General features: G+C 41.3%; 1 protein-coding gene across 5 annotated transcripts in view; it reads left to right on the top strand.

Annotated features, from left to right (window-relative positions):
- The window catches only part of XPNPEP3 (X-prolyl aminopeptidase 3), a 72,305-nt gene that overhangs the window by 8,626 nt on the left and 39,268 nt on the right, over window positions 1-24,411 (top strand). For 2 of the 5 annotated variants that reach the window (XM_005567171.5, XM_065522087.2), the window contains 3 exons: window positions 3,800-3,916; window positions 18,856-19,263; window positions 23,359-23,561. In XM_005567171.5, the coding sequence (XP_005567228.2) occupies window positions 3,800-3,916; window positions 18,856-19,263; window positions 23,359-23,561 (728 nt within the window). Of the gene's footprint in view, window positions 1-3,799; window positions 3,917-4,855; window positions 4,947-5,461; window positions 5,587-18,855; window positions 19,264-23,358; window positions 23,562-24,411 lie in introns of those variants that run through there. The other 3 variants (XM_045363564.3, XM_065522088.2, XM_005567173.5) reach the window with 3 other exon arrangements.

Genomic DNA, 24,411 nt, shown 5'->3' with positions numbered 1-24,411 from the left:
TCCCGGGTTCATGCCATTCTCCTGCCTCAGCCTCCCAAGAAGCTGGGACTACAGGCGCCCGCCACCACGCCTGGCTAATTTTTTTGTATTTTTAGTAGAGACGGGGTTTCACCATGTTCGCCAGGATGGTCTCAATCTCCTGACCTCGTGATCCGCCCACCTCAGCCTCCCAAAGTTCTGGGATTACAGGCATGAGCCACCGTGCCCGGCCTAATTTTGTATTTTTAGTAGAGAGGGAATTTCTCCATGTTGGTCAGGCTGATCTCGAACTCCTGACCTCAGGTGACCCGCCTGCCTCAGCCTCCCAAAGTTCTGGGATTACAGGCATGAGCCACTGCGCCCAGCCGGCCAGCTTCTTTACTATAACTTACCTGTTTTATTAGCAAGGTTTTTATGTCCTGCATTTTGTGCCGACCTCCTATTTCATTCTGTGATTAAGACTGCCTTAACTTAAACTGGGAATGTAGCCTAGCAGGTCTTAGCCTTATTTTACCAGACCCCTACTGAAGATGGAGTTGCTCTGGTTCGAACGCCTCTGACACAATGATACAGAGAGAAGGTAGAAAATAGGAAATTCTGCTCTTAAGAAATTCCTATAGTTTGAAAAAACTAATTTCAGTGGAGTATAAAGTTATAAGACGAGCACTTGTTTCTGCCGTTATCCCCTACTTTGATGATGCTTTGCCTCCCAGCCATCTGCTGTGCCATTTTCTCTGCCTCTTCACAACAAAACTTATCCAGAGTATTGTCTCAGTGTCTTTGCTTTCTTACATCATATTCCCTCCTTGGCATGCTCCAATCTGGCTTCTGTCTTCTTTACTCTGCTAAAATCGCCAGGGTCTCCAGTGACTTTAATGTTACCATATCCAGTGGTCGTCCTTTTGGCTTCCTTATATTTTGAAGCACTTGCCACACTGTGAGCCCTCCCCACCTTTCTTTCTTTTTTTTTTTTTTTTTGAGATGGAGTTTCACACTCGTTGCCCAGGCTGGAGTGCAATGGTGTGATCTCGGCTCACCACAACCTTCACCTCCCAGGTTCAAGCCATTCTCCTGCCTCAGCCTCCCAAGTAGCTGGGATTACAGGCATGCACCACCGTGCCCGGCTGATTTTGTATTTTTAGTAGAGACGGGGTTTCTCTATGTTGGTCAGGCTGGTCTCGAACTCGCGACCTCAGGTGATCCATCCACTTTGGCCTCCCAAAGTTCTGGGATTACAAACGTGAGCCAGCGCGCCTGGCCTGGCCCTCCCCACTTCTGAAAACACTTGTTTGTTTAACTTCCTAAATACCACACTCTTTTTTTGTGGGGGGTAGGGGGTGGCGGGTAGAGACACAGTTTAGCCATGTTGGCTAGGCTGGTCCCGAACTCCTGGCCTCAAGTGATCTGCCTGCCTCGGCCTCCCAGCGTGCCGGGATTACAAGCGTGAGCCACCGTACCCGGCCCTAAATACCACATTCTTCTTATTTTCCTTCTTTCTCCTGTGTTCCTTCTCACACTTAAAATATTACAGTGCCAGGCTTTGTTCAGTTTCCCTGGGTAATACTCATTCCCAGGGCTTTAGATGCTATCTGTGTGCTTATAACACCTTAATTTATATATCTAGCCTGGCACTTTTCTCCCTGAAATTAAGATTGCTCATTTGACCTCTCCATTAAATTTATTTCCAATAAATATCTCAGGCTTTCCTGTTTCACGTAATGGTACAACCATTTATTCACTTGTTGAAGTCAAAAATCAAGAATTATTCTTAATTCCTCTTTTTTATTTCTTATGTCCAATCAGAAGCCAGACTCATTGACTTTTAACTTCAAAATACATTCCAAATCAAGTCACTGGGAAAATAAAGTCAAGTAACAAGTTATCTCTTTTTCCAAAGATTGTTCATAGTAGACTGGCAAACTAATTAGCAATTATGTGAAGTGTAGTAGGTATTAAAATAGAAACCATAGGAGCATTGGCAAAGACATCTGAAACAGAAGCAGTAGGTGTGAGAAGAGTAAGAGAAGTCTCCTGCGTAAGTGCTATTTGAGCTGATTTTTTTAAGAATTTGTGTAATCATATAAGTAGGCAGTGTCCTCTTTAAGAGAACTGTATTTTTTCATGCAAATGCTATTATGATACAGAATGATTTAGCCGGAATTCTTCAAGTAGCTTAGTGTGGCTGCAATTATGTTTTTTGAGGATTAGGTCAGATGAGGGAGCAGGATCCAAATCATGAAGTTTCCTAAGCAAAAGAGTTTGAAACTTATGAATGAACTGGATATTTTTGAAATAGAACTTAACACACCAGCTTTGCTACTAATTACATGACTTTGGGCAAAAGATGTTTAATGTAAGTAAAAAGCTATTGAGACCTTTTTTAAAAATGTACTGGGAATAGGCCGGGCGTGGTGGCTCAAGCCTGTAATCCCAGCACTTTGGGAGGCCGAGACGGGCGGATCACGAGGTCAGGAGATCGAGACCATCCTGGCTGACACGGTGAAACCCCGTCTCTACTTTAAAAAATACAAAAAACTAGCCGGGCGAGGTGGCGGCGCCTGTAGTCCCAGCTACTCGGGAGGCTGAGGCAGGAGAATGGCGTGAACCCGGGAGGCGGAGCTTGCAGTGAGCTGAGATCCGGCCACTGCACTCCAGCCTGGGCGGCAGAGCGAGACTCCGTCTCAAAAAAAAGAAAAAAAAAAAATGTACTGGGAATAAACATCTCAATTTATGTCTCCTGTTAAAGTGTCACTTGTTTGCTTTGAATTTATTAAAGTTAAGCTCCCTCTGCTTGAGAGTGGTCCAAAATAGAAGGATATGCTAGGATTATTTCATATGAGCATTGAAAAAGGAATCAGTTAACTTTTTATATTCTGAAATTTCACTCCCGAATGAGATTACAGAAGATACTATGTGTGCATGAGTATGTGTGCACAAGCGTGCATGTGGAGAAGGTGCAAGAGGAGAGAGAGAAATCACGAGAGAACTCACCAGTGCAGCAGCAGCCTACTCCACCAGCGGGTTAGTGCTGCTGGAGGGAGATGAAAAGATTAGGAAGATAAGAGAGCTTTGAAGGCTTTGCGTTCTAAATTAAGGAATTAGATTTTTAACTGTCACGTGAAGTAGGCATTATCATCATTGTTTTACAAACACAGAATCAGACTCCGAGAAGTAATCTGGACAAGGTTACACAGTTGGTACCAGAGAAACTGAGATTCAAACTCAGGTTTATTTGACTTTGTAATCTTTGCTTTTATCCCTCCCCGCTGCTGCTCACTAGGTCCTCTCTGTTTGATCTCAACGATCAATACTGTACAGTCTCTTTGTGAACACACAATTTCTGTAAGGACTATGAATTATGAATAATAATATATGTATTTGGAAGAGAGGAGTCTTAAAAGTTAATTCCAATTAAGTTTGTAGAGGATTGTTTAGAAAAAGCATAGTTTCTTCTAAAAAGATTTAAAAAAAAGAAAAATCATAGTTTCTAAGATGATTACAAAGAAAATGGTGTGGGTTTCCAGCCTGGGCAACATAGTGAGACCTCATCTCTACCAAAAATAAAAAAAATTAACCAGGCTTGGTGGCACATACCTGTAGTCCCAGCTACTAGGGAAGCTGAGCCACTGACTCCAGCCTGGGCGACAGAGTGAGACTCTGTCTTAAAAATAAATAAATGAATATTGAAGGAGAGAAGGAAGGAAATACTAGTTTGCATTTTTCTAAAGCATCCAAACTGCTGGAGATGGAGAAGTGTATTTATATCATGAAGACTTCTTAGATCTATTGTTTCATTTCGCCCTCTTTATTCTTCATTCAGGATGTATGTTGTGTTCACAGCGAAGGTACTCCCTTCATCCTGTCCCAGAAAGGAGGATTCCAAACCGATACTTAGGCCAGCCCAGCCCCTTTACACACCCACACCTCCTCAGACCAGGTAAGGCCTTTTAACTATGCTGTCTCCCCATTTAGGTTTTGTCTACAGCAATGCTATTGAATAGAACTTCTTGCAGTAAGCTCTGGATCTGTGCTGTTCCATAAGGTAGCCACCAACCTCACATGACCATTGTACACTAATAAGGTTGCTAGTACAGCTGAGGAACTGAACATTTTATTTTATTTTATTTTATTTTAATTAATTTAAATTTAAATTTAACTACCTGTGGGTACTGGTGCTTTGTTGACAGTACTAGTCTAGAACAAGGTTTAAATATGATAAACCTTATAATTCAGAATAAGTAATGAAAGGTATGTATTTCAGGATGTTTTTAAAGCAAAGTTCTATTTCTACGTTTTCAGAACTGTATACTATTGTGAATTACTGTGTTAAAGACATTTTAGAAAACGTGTTTTTTCTTGAAATTATCAAATACTTACTTTAAAAATTTAACCGATTTCTATATAGATGAAGCAAGATTTCCAGATTTGTTTGTCACAGATTTGAGAGGTAGTATCCCAGTTGATAAAGGTGATGCAAAAAATTGTTAAAAGTTTGTTTTACTAATTTTTTTTTCTGCTATAAGATCCCAGCGTTGCTGCCAGAAGATGTCTTATAACTACTGCTCAAATTTAGACCTAAAGGTTTTTTGTTTTGATTTCTTAAAGGGCACTTAAGGGGTGAACTGTGACTAATGAATATCTCAAAGAGATAGGTAGGGTAAAAGCAAACATGTTGTAGAAAAAGCAATCAGGTTTTCAAGGAAAATTAATTGTTCTTTCTGCCATAAGAAATTAAATCCGTCTTTACCATATAAACATATATATTACTAATGTGAATTTGCCTTTAGAAATATGTTCCTTTTTCACTGTCTCCACTCAGTGAATGATACCAGTATGTTTCTCAGTGAGGGCTTCCTTTTGCTGATTTTTCATCAGACTCGAATTCCTGCTGGGAAGTCGGCTGAAACTAAGGAAATGCAGCTCACCACTGAAACCCACAAGAAATCAGAGTTTTTCAAAGCTGTAAGGTAAGCTTAATAGCAACCCAGTTGGTATTAATTTTAGTATTTACCCTATCAACCTACCTGTAGCCTCGAGGTTTTTTTTTTAGTAGAATTGATAGTTTTACCAGCTTTGAAAATTACTGATTTCTTGTGGTGAGATATTTTTACATGGTAAGCTGCATTTTCCAGGCCTTAAACCTAGTAATTATATTGTCAAGATAATGGTCTCTGTATCTAGACTTTTTTGCTGTATACCTTAAGTGCATATTAAGTATAAGTGAATATAAATAAATATGCACATGTGTATGTTCATATACATACGTATGTGAATATCTGGGGGAAAAGGGATGTCTGTCCTAATTTTACTCTCCTAGACATGGGATTTTGGACATTGGGGTAAGTGAGAAGGGATGGAAGTGGAATTTTAAAACAGAATTATGAGGATTTTAGACCTCAAACTATCAGGTATGCCATTAGGTACCGATTTTTCTGCAGACAAAAGTATCAGAAGAATTAATCATTTGTCTTTCTCCTTCCAGAGATGCAAAACTTGTGGAAGCGTTAAAATGATCGTAGGGTGAAGAAGAGTAAATTTTTAAGAAAAATTAAAAGAGGCCAGGCGCAGTGGCTCACACCTGTAATCCCAGCACTTTGGGAGGCCAAGGTGGGTGGATCACCTGAGGTCAGGAGTTTGAGACCAGCCTGACCAATATGGTGAAATCCCATCTCTACTAAAAATACCAAAAAAAAAAAAAAAAATTAGCCAGGTGTGGTGGCATATGCCTGTAATCTCAGCTACTGGGGTGGCTGAGGCAGGAGAATCACTTGAATCCAGGAGGCGGAGGTTGCAGTGAGCCAAAATTGCGCCATTGCACTCCAGCTTGGGGGGCAGAGGGAGACTCTGTCTCAAAAATAAAAATAAAAAAAGAAAAAAGAAAAAAAATTAAAAGGCATATAATACTTACTTAAAAAGTCTCTTGTAGGCCAGATACAGTGGCTCATGCCTGTAATCCCAACACTTTGGAAAGACAAGGTGAGAGGATCACTTGAGGTTAGGAGTTCGAGACGAGCACAGGCAACATAGCAAGACCCTGTCTCTATAAGAAATAAAACAATTAGTGCTCATGCCTGTAGTCCCAGCTACTCGGGGGACTCGGGTGGGAGGATTGCGTGAGCCCAGGAGGTCAAGGATGCAGTGAGCTGTGATCATGCCTCAGCACTCCATCTTGGGTGACGGAGTGAGACCATGTCTCTCAAAAAAAAGTCTCTTACGCAGTTGGTTTGTTAGTTTAGGATATAAAATTATGTCATGTGCTACTTGGTTTCTCCAAAGGTTTCATGTTTTGCATATTTCCCTAATACATGGCAGTATGCACTTAATACTTTTGGGAAACATCTCAGTGCCTTTCCTAATTATTATGCAAGTTCTGTGCATACAGAAAAAGAGAATACAGGTAAGCATAGATTTTTTTTTTTAATTACTGATAATCCCACAACTCAGAGAAAGACACTGTTGAGAAAATTTTGGTATATGTTTCTTTATAGTCTTATTTCTTATATAGGTGTGTGTGTAAGTGTACATGTATACACACTCTTTGTATATTGCTCTATTATTTCCTTAAATTCTTAAAAGTGAAATTACTGAGGCCGGACGTGATGGCTCACACCTGTAATCCCAGCACTTTGGGAGGCTGAGGCAGGTGGATCACGAGGTCAGGAGTTCGAGACCAGCCTGGCCAACATAGTGAAACCCCATCTTTACTAAAAATATAAAAATTAGCTGGGCTTGGTGGTGCCTGCCTGTAGTCCCAGCTACTCAGGAGGCTGAGGCAGGAGAATCACTTGAACCCAGGAGGCAGAGGTTGCAGTGAGCTGAGATCACGCCATTGCACTCCAGATTGGGCAACCGCGTGAGTCTTCCTCTCAAAAAAAAAAAAAAAAAAAAAAAGTGTAATTACTGGGCCAGTTCCTCTGAATTCTTGGGAGCTATTTTTCCTAGATTTTTCTTTGCCATACATACCTATCCAAGTTTCCTGAAGCATCAATGGCTTGGAAAATATTTAGCAGGATGATACGGGAAATAAATTCTATTCTGGCTGTGCTACTGCTAGGTTCTAGTGATTTTCAAAACTTGTCATTTCCTTAAATCTGAGCATTGTAGACCATTTCTGCTTTTTATGACAGTGCCATCTCTGTAAGGACTGTATCTGTAGGGATGGAAAATGTTGGTCAGTCTCTTTGATTAGTACTGTGTCTCACACTTGACACTCAGACATGAAAATGATTCCATGTGGGAAGACAAGTGGCATTCTGAACTGTGAGTCTACTTTTTTTTTTTGAGACGGAGTTTCATCCTTGTCGCCCAGGCTGGAGTGCAACGACACAATCTCTGCTCACTGCAACCTCCGCCTCCCGGGTTGAAGCAGTTCTCCTCCCTCAGCCTCCCAAGTACTAAGATTACAGGTGCCTGCTACCACACCCGGTAATTTTTGTGTTTTTAGTAGAAATGGAGTTTTACCATGTTGGCCAGGCTAGTCTCGAACTCTTGACCTCAGGTGATCTGCCCGCCTCAGCCTCCCAAAGTGCTGGGATTACAAGTGTGAGCCACTGCGCCCAACGAGTCTACTTTTTATATTATCTGTACAGGAACGATAGTTCCATGGTTCCCTGATTATTGTCAAAGGAGTAATGTTGTCATTATGCAGGACAGCAAGACATTCATCTCAAAGAAACACTGAAACATATCAGAGAATGAATGGGAAGAATCAGTGGGATACCTAATGAGGCATTATTTCTAAAATTTTTACATTCTTAAACAAAATTAGTTTTAGAATATGTGGTATAGTTTGGAGTGCTAGATTTAAAAAGGGCTACTCAGGGAGTTGGGCTTGTCAGAATAACTTGTCTAACATATGTAGAACCACTTCATGGTGGTTTTTTTTTTTTTCTTTTTTGAGATGGAGTCTCGCTCTGTTGCCCAGGCTGGAGTGCAGTGGCGTGATCCAACTCACTGCAACCTCCACCTCCCAGATTGAAGCAATTCTCCTGCCTCAGCCTCCCGAGTAGCTGGGACTACACGTGTGCACCACCACGCCTGGCTAATTTTTGTATTTTTAGTAGAGACAGGGTTTCACCATATTGGTCAGGCTGGTCTTGAACTCCTGACCTCATGATCCACCCGCCTTGACCTCTCAAAGTGCTGGGATTACATGTGTGAGCCACCAAGCCCGCCCCACTTCTTGGTTTTCAACTACAGCAGCGAACAGATTTTTGGGGAAATAATCATAATGCAACTATGTGGCATAAAATTTAAGACAATGCTTTCACCATTTACCTTTTCATCTCTATTGTCAACTATAATGGCAGAAGCCAGGTGTGGTGGCTCACGCCTGTAATCCCAGCACTTTGGGAGGCCTGGGCAACATAGTGAGACCTTATCTCTACAAAAAAGTAAGCAAAATTAGCTGAGTGTGGTGGCACATGCCTGTAGTGCTAGCTACGCCTATAATCCTAGCACTTTGGGAAGCTGAGGTAGGAGGATTGCTTGAGCCTGGGAAGTCAAGGCTGCAGTCAGCCGAGATTGTGCCACTCCACTCCAGCCTAGGCAACAGAGCAAGACCCTGTCTCAAAAATAAAATAAAATAGAAATAAAAATTTTAAAATGTATATAATGGCAGAGACAATACAGTTATAGTGAATATAATATTTAAAATGATGAAAAGATTGATTCTAGAATGGGTTGTAGATAATTATTCCCAAATCTTTTTCCCTTAAGAGTTTCAAAATCAGCTGCCCACCTTTCAGTGATGGTTTAATTGTAGCTGTCTCTTGAGCAAGGGATGCATTTTATTTTTAAAGCTTGTTAAATATGGTTGATTTTAATAATATCTAAAAGACAAAGATACTATTTTGGTGGTGGTAAGATTTTTATACTATTTAAAAGATTAAAATGATGCTTGATAACAAGTTTGGGGAGTCAGGAAGAAAAATAAAAAATAAATAAAATGATGCTTGAGACCAGGAGGTCAAGGCCGTAATGAGCCATGATTGCACCACTGCACTCCAGTATAAATAAAAAATAAAATAAATAAAATGATGCTTGTGCCCAGGAGATCAAGGCTGTGGTGAGCCATGATTTCGCCACTGCACTCTAGCCCGGGTGACAGAGTATTACCCTATCTCAGAAGAATTTAAAAAGTAAAATGTATAAAGAAATAACAGAAATTGGAAGTAGTTTGGACCTGCCTAGACTGTTGGGTAAGCTTTTTCAAAATATACATACACGCTAGGACTCTAAAGAGCTGTTGAATGATAATCTCAAAGGGAGGGCTTAGAACATGTGTTTTTGTTTTTGTTTTTGTTTTTGTTTTTTGAGACGGAGTCTGGCTCTGTCGCCCGGGCTGGAGTGCAGTGGCCGGATCTCAGCTCACTGCAAGCTCCGCCCCCCGGGTTCCCGCCATTCTCCTGACTCAGCCTCCCGAATAGCTGGGACTACAGGCGCCACCACCATGCCCGGCTAGTTTTTTGTATTTTTTTTAGTAGAGACGGGGTTTCACCGTGTTCGCCAGGATGGTCTCGATCTCCTAACCTCGTGATCCACCCGTCTCGGCCTCCCAAAGTGCTGGGATTACAGGCTTGAGCCACCGCGCCCGGCCTTTGTTTTTGTTTTTTTGAGACAGGGTCTCACTCTGTCTCCAAGGTTGGAGAACAGTGCCGAGATCACAGCTCACTGGAATCTTGACCTCCGGGGGTCAAGCAATCTTCTGCTTCAGCCTCCTGAATAACTAGGACTACAGGCATGCACCACCATGCCCAACTGCCCAACTAATTTTTGTATTATAGAGATAGGGTCTCACTACGTTGCCCAGGCTGGTCTTGAACTCCTGGACTCAAGCAATTCTACCACCTTGGCCCTCCCAAAGTGCTGGAATTATAGGCATGAGCCACCATACTCAGCCTTTGGAACATGTGTTTTGAAGAGCTCCCCAGGCGTTTCTCACATATACCACTAACCTAGTGGGTACTCATTTAGCTAGGTGCATGAGATGCCTGATGACTTAAGGGGACAAGCCAGATCTGTGGCCATTGGCCATGTTTTGAAACACAGAATGTGCCTTCCCCATGCCTCTGTAGTCTTATCCCCCGTCACTCAGTCCTTAAATTCATTCACATCTTTATCATCATCACCGCCATCAAATGAGTGATGACATTACATTTATCTAACCATTTCGAAACACTTTTTAAATAGATTATACCTGATAGAATAGTAGACTGAAAGTTTTGTATCCTACAGGTTTTAAATTTAAGTTGAAGGTCTACTTTTTCTATAAGTATTTCACCATGAAGCCCACCTGTTTTTATAAAGTAATATGTTTTCTTTTCTCACCCCAATGTACCTATGTAATTTTATTTGTTTTTGTTTTTGTTTTGTTTTTAAGATGGGGTCTTGCTCTGTCTCCCAGGCTGAACTGCAGTGGCACAATCATATCTCACTGCAGTCTCGACCTCCCAGGCAATCCTCCCGCCTCAGTGTCCCAAGTAGCTAGGACTACAGGCATAAGCCACCATGCCTGGCTAATTTTTTAAATTTTTGTAGAGATGGGATCTCACCGTATTGCCCAGACTTACTTATATAATTTTTTAAAATCACTGTATTCATAGTGATTACTTGTTTTCCTCTTGTCTTCATCTCCTGATTCAGTTTTAATACAGAGTAAATAATGTAGTCACTGTAAATAAATTTATAGATGAATAAACCTGTTTTTTACTTAAACATCTAGTACATATTGACAGACCATTTCAGGATGCCATTATACCAATAATCTATAAACTATCATCTAGTGAAGAATTATAGAGGATTTCTCTGTTTGTTTGTTTTTAAGTCCAGTAGAAAATCTTGAAATATAATAAAGTTTTCATGTAGTGTAAATACTAGAAAATTAAAAATAAATGACTTTGGCTGGGCATGGTGGCTCACACCTATAATCCCAGCACTTTGGGAGGCCAAGGTGGGCCAATTGCTTGAGGCGTGGAGTTTGACAACAGCCTGGCCAACATAGCGAAACTCCTTCTCTACTTAAAAAAAAAAAAAAAAAAAATTAGCTGGGCATGGTGGCACATGCCTGTAATCCCAGCTACTCGGGAGACTGAGGCACGAGAATCACTTGAACCCAGGAGGCAGAGGTTGCAGTGAGCTAAGATCGCACCACTTTGCTCCTGCCTGGGCAACAGAGCAAGACTCTGTCTCAAATAAATAAATAAATAAATGACATTTGTATTTCTCTTTTTTACCTTTGTGTGTAGTCCTCATTAACACTGAGAAACCCTCTGAGGTAAAGATTAGCAAGAAACAGCCCTAGACAAGAATCAGGAGCTACCTAAAGAAATGAATAATAATGAAAAGTTTCTGAATGGTCAATGGAGACGCATTCCTAACATGTTTGAAAAAGCCAAAGACTTCCAGGTCTTCTATTTTGATCTCATTTGTTGTCGTAATAGTGGTTGTCCATGTAAATTTTACTCTTCTAAGGTCCTGCCTGGCTTTGGATTACCAGGATGACAACCAGTTCAAGTGTAAATTTTTTATTTTGATAATAATTATAGCTAATACTTACGTAGTGCTAAGTGTTATGTTTTAAGTGTTTTATTAACTTACATAGTCCACCTGACAACTTTGTGAAGTCAGTGCTATTGTTATTTCCATTTTACATGAGAAGACTGAGGCACAGAGAAGTTTGGTAGCTCTTTCCAAGTCACTCAGTGAATTGCTAAGCCAGGATTCCAACTCACAAAAGCCTAACTCAGAATCCACACTTTCAACCACAAAACAGTGCATAATACCTATGCCAAAAAATACTATCTGGGAATATTTTTAAAAGTATTTTCTCATTACATTTTTTATAAGAAGACATCCAACTGAGAGAAGTCTTAGTATAAAAGTTATTTTGTTTGGAGAGTAGTATACTTTTTTTAAATAAGGTAAAATTTATATGCAGCAAATTTCACAGATCTTACATATGTAGTTCAGTGAGCTTTAACAAAGGTAACCTACAGCTCAGTCAAGATATAGAACATTTCCATCGTCCTGGAAAGTTCCCTCATGCTCCTCCAGTCAGTCTCCACCTTCATAGGCAGCCACTCTTTTGGTTTCTGTCATCATAGACTGTTTTGCCTTTTCTTGACTTCATCTAAGTGGAATCATACAGAATCATAATGTGTATGTATGTAGCCTTTCTGTTTGTTTAGTTTTGCTCAATATATGCAAATCTATTTAGAGTATTTTTTATTTGGTCATTGCATTTTTTCTGAGAGGCCTATTTTGCATTATAAAGGAAACACTAGCTTTTTCTTTCTCCCCATTCTCCAACTGCAAAGTTATAGTTTATTAATTACTTCCTTATATGCTATGAAAACTACCTAATATTAAGCAGACTTCTTTTCAAAATCAGACCATGTTAAAATTCTAATCTAGTTAGTTTCAGGAAATAAAATACATACCTAGATTGTAGCAGAGACCTGTATCATTTCATCCATTTTCAGTCTTTGTTATATCTTCCTTTCTGGGTGTTTTGTGTAGCTGGTAAAATATGAAGAACATTGCTGCTTTTCTCTTCAAGAGGCACGATCCTAAGGGTCCTGGAAGAGCTTTCCTTCTTGGCTGCAGAATCTCAGAACTGATAGTGAGACTTTGCAGAGTCCAGCTTCCAATATCTAGGCTTTTGATTGGCTCAATAAACTTGTTAGAAGAGCCTTTCCATCTTAAGTGGTTCCACGTCATAAAATGCTGACTTTGTTTTTTAATTCTTTACAATTCTACAAAGTTGCCAGAGGATCTATTCAGGTATAGTTTTATCAGAAGAAATCCAGGCCAGATTGACTATAAAGTTGAGTTCTGTGATCAAAGGCCATAACACCTTCCAAGTTTACTCCCAGGGTTTAAAGGTCATTGCTTTAACACATTTTTTTTTTCTCCTTCAAATGAAATGGTTTCTTTTTTTTTTTTTTTTGAGGCGGAGTTTCACTCTTGTTGCCCAGGCTGGAGTGCAATGGCACGATCTCGGCTCACCGCAACCTCCGCCTCCCGGGTTCAAGCAATTCTCCTGCCTCAGCCTCCCTAGTAGCTGGGATTATAGGCATGTGCCACCAGGCCCAGTTAATTTTGTATTTTTAGTAGAGACGGGGTTTCTCCATGTTGGTCAGGCTGGTCTCGAACTCCCGACCTCAGGCGATCCACCCGCCTCGGCCTCCCAAAGTGCTGGGATTACAGGCGTGAGCCACTGCGCCCGGCATAAGGTTTCTTTTTCCTTGAGTAAATTTTTTGTTTCTGGGTACGGTGGCCCACACCTGTAATCCAAGCACTTTGGTAGGCCGAGGCCAGTGGATCACCTGAGGTCAGGAGTTCAAGACCAACCTTACCAACATGGTGAAACCCCATCTCTACTAGAAATACAAAATTAGCCCGGCGTGGTGGCGCATTCCTGTAATCCCAGCTAGAGCTTGGGAGGCTGGGGCAGGAGAATCGCTTGAACCTGGGAGGCACAGGTTGCAGTGAGCCGAGATTGTGCCATTGCACTCCAGCCTGGGCAATAAAGGTGAAGCTCTATCTCAAAAAAAAAAAAGAAAATTGTTGTGATGGAGAGTGCTTTGTCGTGTTGAGATTTTAGAAGTTTAGAAGCATTTACTTAATGATCATTCAGTAGTGTTGATAATTAATAGGTGTGGGAAAATATAGCCAGTGTTTTAAATATTTCTCATGTAGTCAATTGTATGAAATTGGATTCAGCAAACATAGGAATGCTTTGAAGGGTATGAAAGATGGTTTTTTTTGATCCTGCTTTGATTTCCAAATAATTTTCTTGTTTCAGAAGTAACTTCCTGATATGCGTTAATATATACTGTTATTAATGAAAATGAGAGATAACATATAAAGTTATTAAAATTATGAATTTTCTTCTGAAATTTAAAAAAAATTGATTTTTAAATTTCTTGTTTTTTTTTTTTGTTTGTTTTTGTTTTTTGTTTTTTGTTTTTTTGTTGTTTTTTTTTTTGAGACGGAGTCTCGCTCTTTTGCCCAGGCTGGAGTGCAGTGGCCGGATCTCAGCTCACTGCAAGCTCCGCCTCCCAGGTTCCCGCCATTCTCCTGCCTCAGCCTCCCGAGTAGCTGGGACTACAGGCGCCCACCACCTCGCCCGGCTAGTTTTTTTTTTTTTGTATTTTTTAGTAGAGACGGGGTTTCACCGTGTTAGCCAGGATGATCTCAATCTCCTGACCTCGTGATCCGCCCGTCTCGGCCTCCCAAAGTGCTGGGATTACAGGCTTGAGCCACCGTGCCCGGCCTCTTTCTTGTTTTTTAGAGACTGAGTCTCACTCTGTCGCCCAGGCCGAAGTGTAGTGGGGTGATCTCAGCTCACTGCAACCTCTGCCTCCTGGGTTCAAGCGATTCTCCTGCCTCAGCCTCCCAAGTAGCTGGGACTACAGATGTGCGCCACCATACCTGGCTAATTTTTTGTATTTTTAGTAGTGACAGAGTTTCATCGTGTTGGCCAGACTGGCCTCAAACTCCTGACCTCAGGTGATCTGCCTGCCTCGGCCTCTCAAGGTGCTAGGATTATAGGCGTGAGCCACCTCACCCAGATGATTTTTTAATTTCTTTTTATTTTATGGACTATAGCTGTGAAATAACCAAAAGCAAAGTTCAGGAAAGGAAGAAAATAAAAAGATGAAAAAAAGGAAAGGTCAGATAATTCACCGATTATAACCAGCCTCTGCTTTTGTAAGAGTATTTACTACTTGAGTAAATTAGGAAATTTTCAATGTTAAGTAACAGTGGCAGACTTAACAGGAATAATTATCAAGGAGATAAATAGCTCTAGTACAAAGTTCAGTATTCTGAGAATCCTAGGAGACTGTTAGCCAGCTCAATCTTGAAAGAAAAAAATGTGATATGAGCTCTTCTGGGCCCCATTTTGTTGCTTCAGCTGCTTCACATTGGCCCATAAGACCTTCACTTATCTCTCTCTCTTATTTCTTGCCAACTTCATCAACAAAAACATAAGTGTAGATGTCTGAAAATTTAAATAAAAATATTTTATTAATGGAATACAAGTTACAGAATTTGCTGGCGAGATAAACTATATATAGGTAAAACAGTTAGATCCTGGGCCATGGGACATGGGTCACACCTGTAATTCCAGCACTTTGGGAGGCCAAGGCAGGCAGATTGCTTGAGGTCAGGAGTTTGAGACCAGCCTGGGCAACGTGGTGAAACACCGTCTCTACTAAAAATACAAAAATTAGGCCAGGCACGGTGGCTCATGCCTGTAATCCCAACACTTTAGGAGGCTGAGGCTGGTGGATCATTTGAGGTCAGGAGTTTGAAACCAGCCTGGCCAACATAGTGAAATTTTGTCTTTACTGAAAATACAAAAATTAGCCGGGCCGTGTGGTGCACACCTGTAATACTAGCTATTCGAGAGGCTAAGGCAGGAGAATCACTTGAACTGGAAAGTCAGAGGGTGCAGTTAGGTGAGATTGCACCACTGCACTCCAGCCTGGATGACAGAGCAAGACTTTCTCAAAAAATAAAAATAATAGCAATAAATAAATAAAAATACAAAGATAGGCCTGGTGGCTCACGCCTGTAATCCCAGCTATTCGGGTAGCTGAGGCACCAAAATCACTTGAACCCATGTGGTAGAGTTTCAGTGAGCCAGGATCGTGCCACTCCTCTCCATCCTGGGTGACAGAGCAGGACTCTGTCTTCAAAAAAAAAAAAAAAAAAAATAGATCTAAGGTAATCATATACTGAACATGAGTACTAAGGAAATTCAAAGATCTTTGACCAAGCCGTTTTTCTCCTGGGACTATCCCCATAGTAATTAAAGCACCAGTACATGGGACATGAAAGTACTAAGATGTAAGTACAAAGATATTTATTATAGCAGCAAAAAACTGAAAGCAGTTTGAATTCCTATAGTAGAGAAATGGCTGAATAAGTTATGGTCTATTTACCCCAAGAAATGTCATGGAGGCATCAAGAAGAATGAATTGAAGCGATACCAAATGACTTGAAGGGAAAGAATTCCATGACATATTGTTCTGTTGGAAAAGGAAGATACCAAAAAGAGTGTGTAGTGTCCCATTTTGTAAAACACTAGTGATCCAAAAAGCCCCAAATGCATGTATGTATGATTATGTGAGTGTTGAGAAACTCAGAAAAGATACATACTAGATTACAAACCTGGGCAAGGTGTTGATGTGAGTAGGAGGAGAGAATAGGAGTAAGGAGCCAGTGAAGGGAAAAACATTTATTGAAATAATTCATTATTACATTTATATACAGCTATACAGTGTGTGTATTTAAGGAACTGAAATCGTTACCTTTTTAAAATTAAGAGGGGGCCGGGTGCAGTGGCTTACACCTATAACCCCGGCACTTTGGGAGGCCGAGGCAGGCGGATCACTTGAGGTCAAGAATTCGAGACCAGCCTGGCCAACATAGTGAAACCCTGTCTCTACTAAAAATACAAAAATTAGCCCTGTGTGGTGGTGCACGCCTGTAGTCCCAGCTACTCAGGAGGCTGAGGCAGGAGAATTACTTGAACCAGGGAGGCAGAGGTTGCAGTGAGCCAAGATCATGCCATTGTACTCCATCCTGGGTGACAGAGCAAGACCTGTCTGAAAAAAAAAAAAAAAAAATTAACTGGGTGTGGTGGCATACACCTGTAATCCCAGCTACTCAGGAGGCTGAGGTGGGAGAATTGCTTAAGCTCAGGAGGCAGACATTGCCTTGAGCTGAGATGCCACCACTGCACTCCAGCCTGGGTGACAGAGTGAGACCCTGTTTAAAAAAAATTTTTTTTAAGGGATAAATCAACAAACTTTTTGAATGAGAAAAGTCTGAAAACAAACATGTATTAAGCCAAGATTTTGGAGTGGAGTTAGTGTGGAGGAAGAAGAAATTTTAGAAAGAAGACACATTGTAAGCAAGGTAATAGGGAAAGAACAGATTTTTTACTTATATAGGAAGTAAGGAATTAATTGCAGAATAATTGGGGGAATGATAAAAAGAAAAAAACAAGTTGGCCGGGCGTGCTGGCTCACGCCTGTAATCCCAGCACTTTGGGAAGCCAAGACAGGTGGATCACTAGGTCAGGAGTTCAAGACTAGCCTGGCCAATATGGTGAAACCCCATCTCTGCTAAAAATAAAAAAAAATTAGCCGGGCGCGGTGGTAGGTGCCTCTAATCCTAGCTATTCAGGAGGCTGAGTCAGGAGAATCGCTTGAACCTGGGCAGTAGAGGTTGCATTGAGCCAACATCAAGCCACTGCACTCCAGCCTTGGTGACAGAGTGAGACTGTCTCAAAAAAAAAAAGGCCGGGCATGGTGGCTCACGCCTGTAATCCCAGCACTTTAGGAGGCCGAGGCAGGCAGATCATGAGGTCAGGAGATCGAAACTATCCTAACACGGTGAAACCCCGTCTCTACTAAAAATACAAAAAATTAGCCAGGCATAGTGGCAGGCACCTGTAGTCCCAGCTACTCGGGAGGCTGAGGCAGGAGAATGGCGTGAACCCAGGAGGCGGAGCTTACAGTAAGCCAAGATCGCGCCACTGCACTTCAGCCTGGGAGACAGCGAGACTCCGTCTCAAAAAAAAAAAACAAAAAAACAATTGGCCAAGTCAGCAAAGGCCCTATATTGTATAGTTTCATTATATAAAATCTCTGCAATAGGCAAATCCAGAGAGATAGATAATAGATTAGGAGTTGCCAAGGGCTGGGGGATTGTGAGAAAATGGGTAGTGACTGCTTATGAACATGGAGTTTTTTTTTTTTATTGAAATGTTTTAAAATGCATTGTGATGGTTGCACAATTCTGTGACTATACCAAAAACTCTTGAATTATATACTTTTATTTTACTATTATTGTTATTTTTATTTTTATTTTTATTTTTTGAGATGCAGTCTTGCTCTGTCACCTTGGCTGGAGTGCAGTGGCGGGGTCTTGGCTCACTGCAACCTTCACCTCCTGGGTTCAAGCGATCTCCTGCCTCAGCCTCCTGAGTAGCTGGGATTACAGGCATGCACTACCACACCTGGCTAATTTTTTTTTTTTTTTTTTTTTTTTTTTGAGACAAGAGTCTTGCTCCCTGCAAACTCTGCCTCCTGGGTTTACGCCATTCTCCTGCCTCAGCCTCCTGAGTAGCTGGGACTACAGGCGCCCGCCACCACACTCGACTAATATTTTTTGTATTTTTAGTAGAGACGGGGTTTCACCATGTTGACCACGATGGTCTCGATCTCCTGACCTCGTGATCTGCCCGTCTTGGCCTCCCAAAGTGCTGGGATTACAGGCATGAGCCACCGCGCCCGGCCAATTTTTGTGTTTTTTTAGTAGAGATGAGGTTTCACCATATTGGCCAGGCTGGTCTCGAACTCCTGACCTCAGGTGAGCATCCCGCTTTGGCCTCCCAAAGTGCTGGGATTTCAGGCGTGAGCCACCTCAGCTACTCAGGAGGCTGAGGTGGGAGAATTGCTTGAGCCTGAGAGGCAGAGGTTTCAGTGAGCTGAGATCATGCCACTGCACTCTAGCCTGGGCAACAAGAGCGAAACTCTGTCTCAAAAAAAAAAAAAAAAAAAAATTCATTGAATATAACTGAGTGAGTAAAAGAATGAGCCAAAGACCTGGAAGAGATCTAAGGGGTCCATGATTCCAGATTTCAGGCGGGGCCACATTCAACTATCATTTCTTCCAAGTTTTTGCAGTGGGATAGAAATTTGAAACCTGGGTCATCTCCTTAATTCTCCATGTGCTGGGAGGAGATTTGGCATAAGTTGAACAATTGGACTTGAGTATCTCCATCTAATATCAAACTACCTTAAGTACTTTGGCATTGCAGAAATGTAAAGCATCCCTTTTATTTGTCATTTCTAGGGGAGGTAACTCCAGGACTATCTCAGGTGGAATATGCACTTCGCAGACACAAACTAATGTCTCTGATCCAGAAGGAAGCTCAAGGGCACAGTGGGACAGACCAGACGGTGGTTGTGCTCTCCAACCCTACATACTACATGAGCAACGATATTCCCTATATTTTCCACCAGGACAACAATTTCCTGTACCTGTGTGGATTCCAAGAGCCTGATAGCATTCTTGTCCTTCAAAGCCTCCCTGGCAAACAATTACCATCACACAAAGCCATTCTTTTTGTGCCTCGGCGAGATCCCAGTCGAGAACTTTGGGATGGTCCACGATCTGGCACTGATGGAGCAATAGCTCTAACTGGAGTGGACGAAGCCTATACGCTAGAAGAATTTCAACATCTTCTACCAAAAATGAAAGGTAACAAATGGGAGCAGAAGTCACATTACAAACCAGATTAGGATTAAGACCTTTCTTGCCTGTTTAGACAAGTCTTTAATTTCGTTATCGTAGCACCACCGTGAAAAGACCATGAGCACCATGAAAGAAATGTAAAGCCTTTTCCAGAAGATTGAGCTTCTTTAAAGATTTCATTTATGCCTGCTGCATTGGCTCACACTTGTAATCCCAGCACTTTGGGAAGCTGAGGCAGACAGGTTCCTTGAGGCCAGGAGTTCAAGACCAACCTGGCCAACATGGCAAAACCCCGTCTCTACTAAAAATACAAAAATTAGCCAGGCATAGTGGCGTGCGCCTGTAATCCCAGCTACTCAGGTGGCTCAGGCAGGAGAATCACTTGAGCCCGGGAGGTGGAGGTTGCAGTGAGCCGAGATCATGCCACCGCATTCCAGCCTGGGCAACCAAGCAAGATTGTCTTTAAAAAAAAAAAGATTTCATTTATTCATTTGCAGGAGGTTATAGTGAACCAGTGAGCCAAGATCCCACCACTGCTCTCCAGCCTAGGCGACAGAGCAAGACTCCATCTCAAAAAAATAAATAAATAAAATAAAAGTATCTAATTCAGGAGTTTTTGGTATAGTCACGGAATTGTGCAACCATCACCACAATGAATTTTAGAACATTTCATTGAAAAAAAAACTCCATGTTCACTGGATTATTCATTAATGGAGACTGTTACTTATCCTAGTTTGAAATCTCAGAGAGATAATTTTCTTTTAAAGCAAAGGATAAGCCAGACACAGTGGTGTGCATCTGTAGTCCAGCTACTTGAGAGGCTGAGGTAGAAGGATCACTTGAGGCCAGGAGTTCGGGTCCAGACTGCACAACGTAGTGAGGCCCCATCTCCAAAAAATAAATTAGGGACAGGATGGGCATGGATCACTCTTCAAGATTACTGACCAGTCTTGATATTTGACTACTACTTCTTATCTTAGTGCTCTTGCCAACTCTTCTAAAAGAGGTACTGTTCTCCAAGAACGATCCGTGCGTCACAGCATCAGAATCACTTGGTAATGCATATTAAAATTTAAAATGCATAATACGTAATAGAAATTAAAATCTCAGGTCTCCACGTCCTATCTACTGAATCAGAATCTACATTTTAACAAGATCCTGTGTGGTTCATATACAGTTGAGTTCTTTTTTTTTTTGGCAGGGTCTCACTGTCACCCAGGTTGGGATGTAGGTATAGTGGCACACTCATGGCTCACTGCCACCTTGAACCCCAAAGCTCAAGCAGTCTTCCTGCCTCAACCTCCAGAATACTGGGATTACCTGGGAACACCACCACGTTTGGCTCATTTTTTTATTTTTTGTAGAGATGGAGTTTCACTTTGTTGCCTAGGCTGGTTTTGAACTCCTGGCCTCAAATGAGCCTCCCACCTCAGCCTCCTGAAGTGCTGGGATTACAGGTGTGAGGCACCGTGCCCGGCCACAGTTGAGTTCTTGTCCCTCGAAGAAATTACCTTCTCTATAGTTATTCTGGTGAAATTTTAATCATTCTGAATGTTTTGAGATTTTCCTTCTGGGAATTTTTTCAGAACCTACACCACATTATAAACTATCTTTAGTAATTCTTATAAAACTTTAGCTCTGGGAGCATTTTATTTTTTGAAGTATCTTATTTGGAAAATAAGATAGATGATCAAGTTTAAAAATACTGATTTCAGGCCAAGATAATGTATAATTGTAAAGTTTTTGTTTGATTTTTCTCATATGGCTTATAAATCATTTCTGAAGTTAGTTTCTAAAAGAGAATTCCAAAAATGTTTTTCACAATCATGAAATATATTAGACTGTTTCCTTTAAAGCCTCTTTTGGGAGAAAATACTCATTTGAATAAGTTCTAACATCTGATTAAATTCTTTTTATTTATAGAAATATTTTCCATTTTATAGATAATTAGCCTGTTCAATTCATTGAATGTTCTTATGTCTTCAAAATCCACAATAAATATGGGGCATAGAATCATTTTCTTTGTAGCTTTTTTATTTCTTACATTAGTTGCTAGTTGTCTATTCTACTGTCTAAATTTTATTAACTCACTATAGTTACAATCTCATGTAAAATAAATTTCTCAAAAGTACTTCTCAGTCACCATTCCTTTTTTTTTTTTTTTTGAGACAGAGTTTTACTCTTGCCCAGGGTGGAGTGCAATGGCGCGATCTCGGCGCACTGCAACTCCTGCCTCCCAGATTCAAGCAATTCTCCTGCTTCAGCCTCTCGTGTAGCTGGGATTACAGGCACACACCACCATGCCCGGCTAATTTTTGGTTTTTTTAAGTAGAGACAAGGTTTCACCATGTTAGTCAGGCTGGTCTCAAACTCCTGACCTCAGGCGATCCACCCCCTGCTCAGCCTCCCAGGATATTATAGGCATCAGCCACCGCGCCTGGCTGAAATCATTTATTTAAAGGTTTTAAAACCTTTAAAAAGGTGAGCTATGATTTCATACACTTTGAACAGGTAGTAGAGATTGTTTTACTTTTTAAAAATTACAACAATTGGCCGGATGTGGTGGCTCACGCCTGTAATCCTAGCACTTTGAGGGGCCAAGGCAGGCGGGTTGCCTGAGATCAGGAGTTTGAGACCAGTCTGGCCAACATGGTGAAACCCCGTCTCTACTAAAAATATGAAAAAATTAGCTGGGCATGGTGGCGTGCGCCTGTAATCCCAGCTACTCGGGAGGTTGAGGCGAGGGAATTGCTTGAACCAGGAAGGTGGAGGTTGCAGTGAGCTGAGATCTCGCCACCGTACTCCAGCCTGGGCGACAGAGCAAGACTCGGTCTCAAAAAAAAAATTACGCAACAATTAAATTTCTATCTATCATAAGTAGGAAAGTGTTTCCCATGTGGTATATATTTAGAACCATTTGTATTTTAAAAATGAAAATATGTAGGACAGAATTACTAGTGCATATCCAATCGAAGTTTTCTGGATTTTTTCCCTTCTACTTTCCCCAAAGTACTTTTTAGTCATATAAAATATACAGACCTTCTCACTTGGATTGTTAGGAATACTGTTCATAGCTTACTGTTAGAAAAAAAGAACAAATGTAGATCTGGTATTAAGTACAAATCGTTTTTATAATGAACATTTATATCGTATATCTTAGGCAAATATAGACCATTTCCTTAGGTCTCTAACGTTGAAAGCTGAAATGTGATTGTTTACAAAGAGAATGTATAGCAGATGCAAAGGGAGAAGTGAGGAAATATCAACTGTAGTGTTTCCATAGCAATGAATAATTGCTCCAGAATGGAAGGAGAACCCTTTCCTCTAGTTCTGAGATCATTATGCGAAAGGATGGGACACTTTACCCATAAAGTCATAATCTGAGTATGTTTATGTTTTTCTGTCCTTCTGTGTGCAATTATTCAACAGGTGCCTCTAGCTCAGTAAGTGGTGGTGAAGAACAGTTGTTTTAATTGTTTAATTTAATAATGAAGGCCAGGCACGGTGACTCACGCCTGTAATCCCAGCACTTTGGGAGGCTAAGGTGGGTGGATCACAAAGTCAGGAGTTTGAGACCAGCCTGGCCAATATGGTTAAACCTCATCTCTACTGAAAATACAAAAATTAGCCAGGCGTGGTGGTGGGTGCACGTAGTCCCAGCTACTTGGGAGGCTGAGGCAGAAGAATCGCTTGAACCTGGGAGGTGGAGGTTGCAGTGAGCCGAGATCGTGCCACTGCATTCCAGCCTGGGTGACAGAACGAGACTCTGTCTCAAAAATAGAGAGAGAGAAAGAGAGAAAATCAAAGCTTGAATAAAGCTTTAGTCCCATGTATTGTCCTTTATAAAGAATACTGAAGTTTAGGGGCAGAAAAGCTGGATATTCCGTCTTAGAATGTCTTGCCATTTCCAGGGAATTACCTTTTTAGTGATTTATAATCAAACCTTTATTGCTTCAGTCCTGAGAGTCTTACTCTCAACACTTTAGAGTTCCACATTACAGGTTTTGTAGTTTTGACTCTTGTTGAAGTTGTTATGACAGTTGATATTTCTTGTTGCTGGTAGTTTTGTTTTAAATTTATTTTTTGGCTTCTCATTCTAAGCTGAGACAAACATGGTTTGGTATGACTGGATGAGGCCCTCGCATGCACAGCTTCACTCTGACTATATGCAGCCCTTGACTGAGGCCAAAGCCAGGAGTAAGAACAAGGTTCGGGGTGTTCAGCAGCTGATACAGCGCCTCCGGCTGATCAAATCTCCTGCAGAAATTGAACGAATGCAGATTGCTGGGAAGCTGACATCACAGGTATGATTCCTATTGAAAAGGTTTTTTCCAGATTGGAAAAATCATAAGCTCTTAAGGTTCAGTAAGCACCTTGAGGCCATATACCCAATGCAGCAGTCTCCTCACCGCAGATGGGCATCTGGCTTCTGCTCCAGTGTGTAGTGAACATACCTAGAGACTTGCTTAATACCTTGCAAGACAAAGTAAATCTGCTTTCTGTGAAGGTGGTTCTTTTACCCATCAATCTTAATTATTTCTCCTTAGAACGACAGAAATTTATACTATTTCCTTTCCTTATAGTTACACTAATAGCGTCAGTTAAACAGTTTGCTTCTAAGAAAGACTCAGGACCCAAAGTGACAGTGCTTACAGATCTGCAGTTTATTATAGGAAAAGGGTGAAAAATAATCATAGTATGAAAGTAAGGATATCTATCACAGCCAATGGCTATCTCAAAGCAAAGAGTCGAGAGAAACCAGGTGCAGGCTTCAATGGTCCTCCCTAGGTAAGGGCCAGGCAGGATGTATCTCTCTCTTACAGATTAGGAATCACCAGTGTTGTCATACTCTGCTCAGGCTGCCATTACAAAATATCACAGTCTGCATGGCTTAAACAAGAGAAATTGATTGTCTCATAATTTTGCAGTCTGGAAGTCCGAGATCAAGGTGCCATCATGGTCCATTTCTGGTGAGGGCTCTCCTGGCTTACAGAAGGCCGCTTTCTTGCTGCGTCCTTACATGACAGAGAAAGAGGGCCTTCTTGTATGGCCATAGTCCTGTCAAATTAGAGCCCCACCCTTAATTACCTCCTAAAGACATAGAGAGTAGAGCTTAAACACATTAATTCTGGGGGAAACACAATTCAGTCCATG

Source organism: Macaca fascicularis, chromosome 10 (genome assembly GCF_037993035.2).
Source record: "Macaca fascicularis isolate 582-1 chromosome 10, T2T-MFA8v1.1".
NCBI lineage: Eukaryota > Metazoa > Chordata > Mammalia > Primates > Cercopithecidae > Macaca > Macaca fascicularis.
Note: the sequence above shows the minus strand (reverse complement) of the source record. Positions and strands in the feature narration are given on the sequence as shown.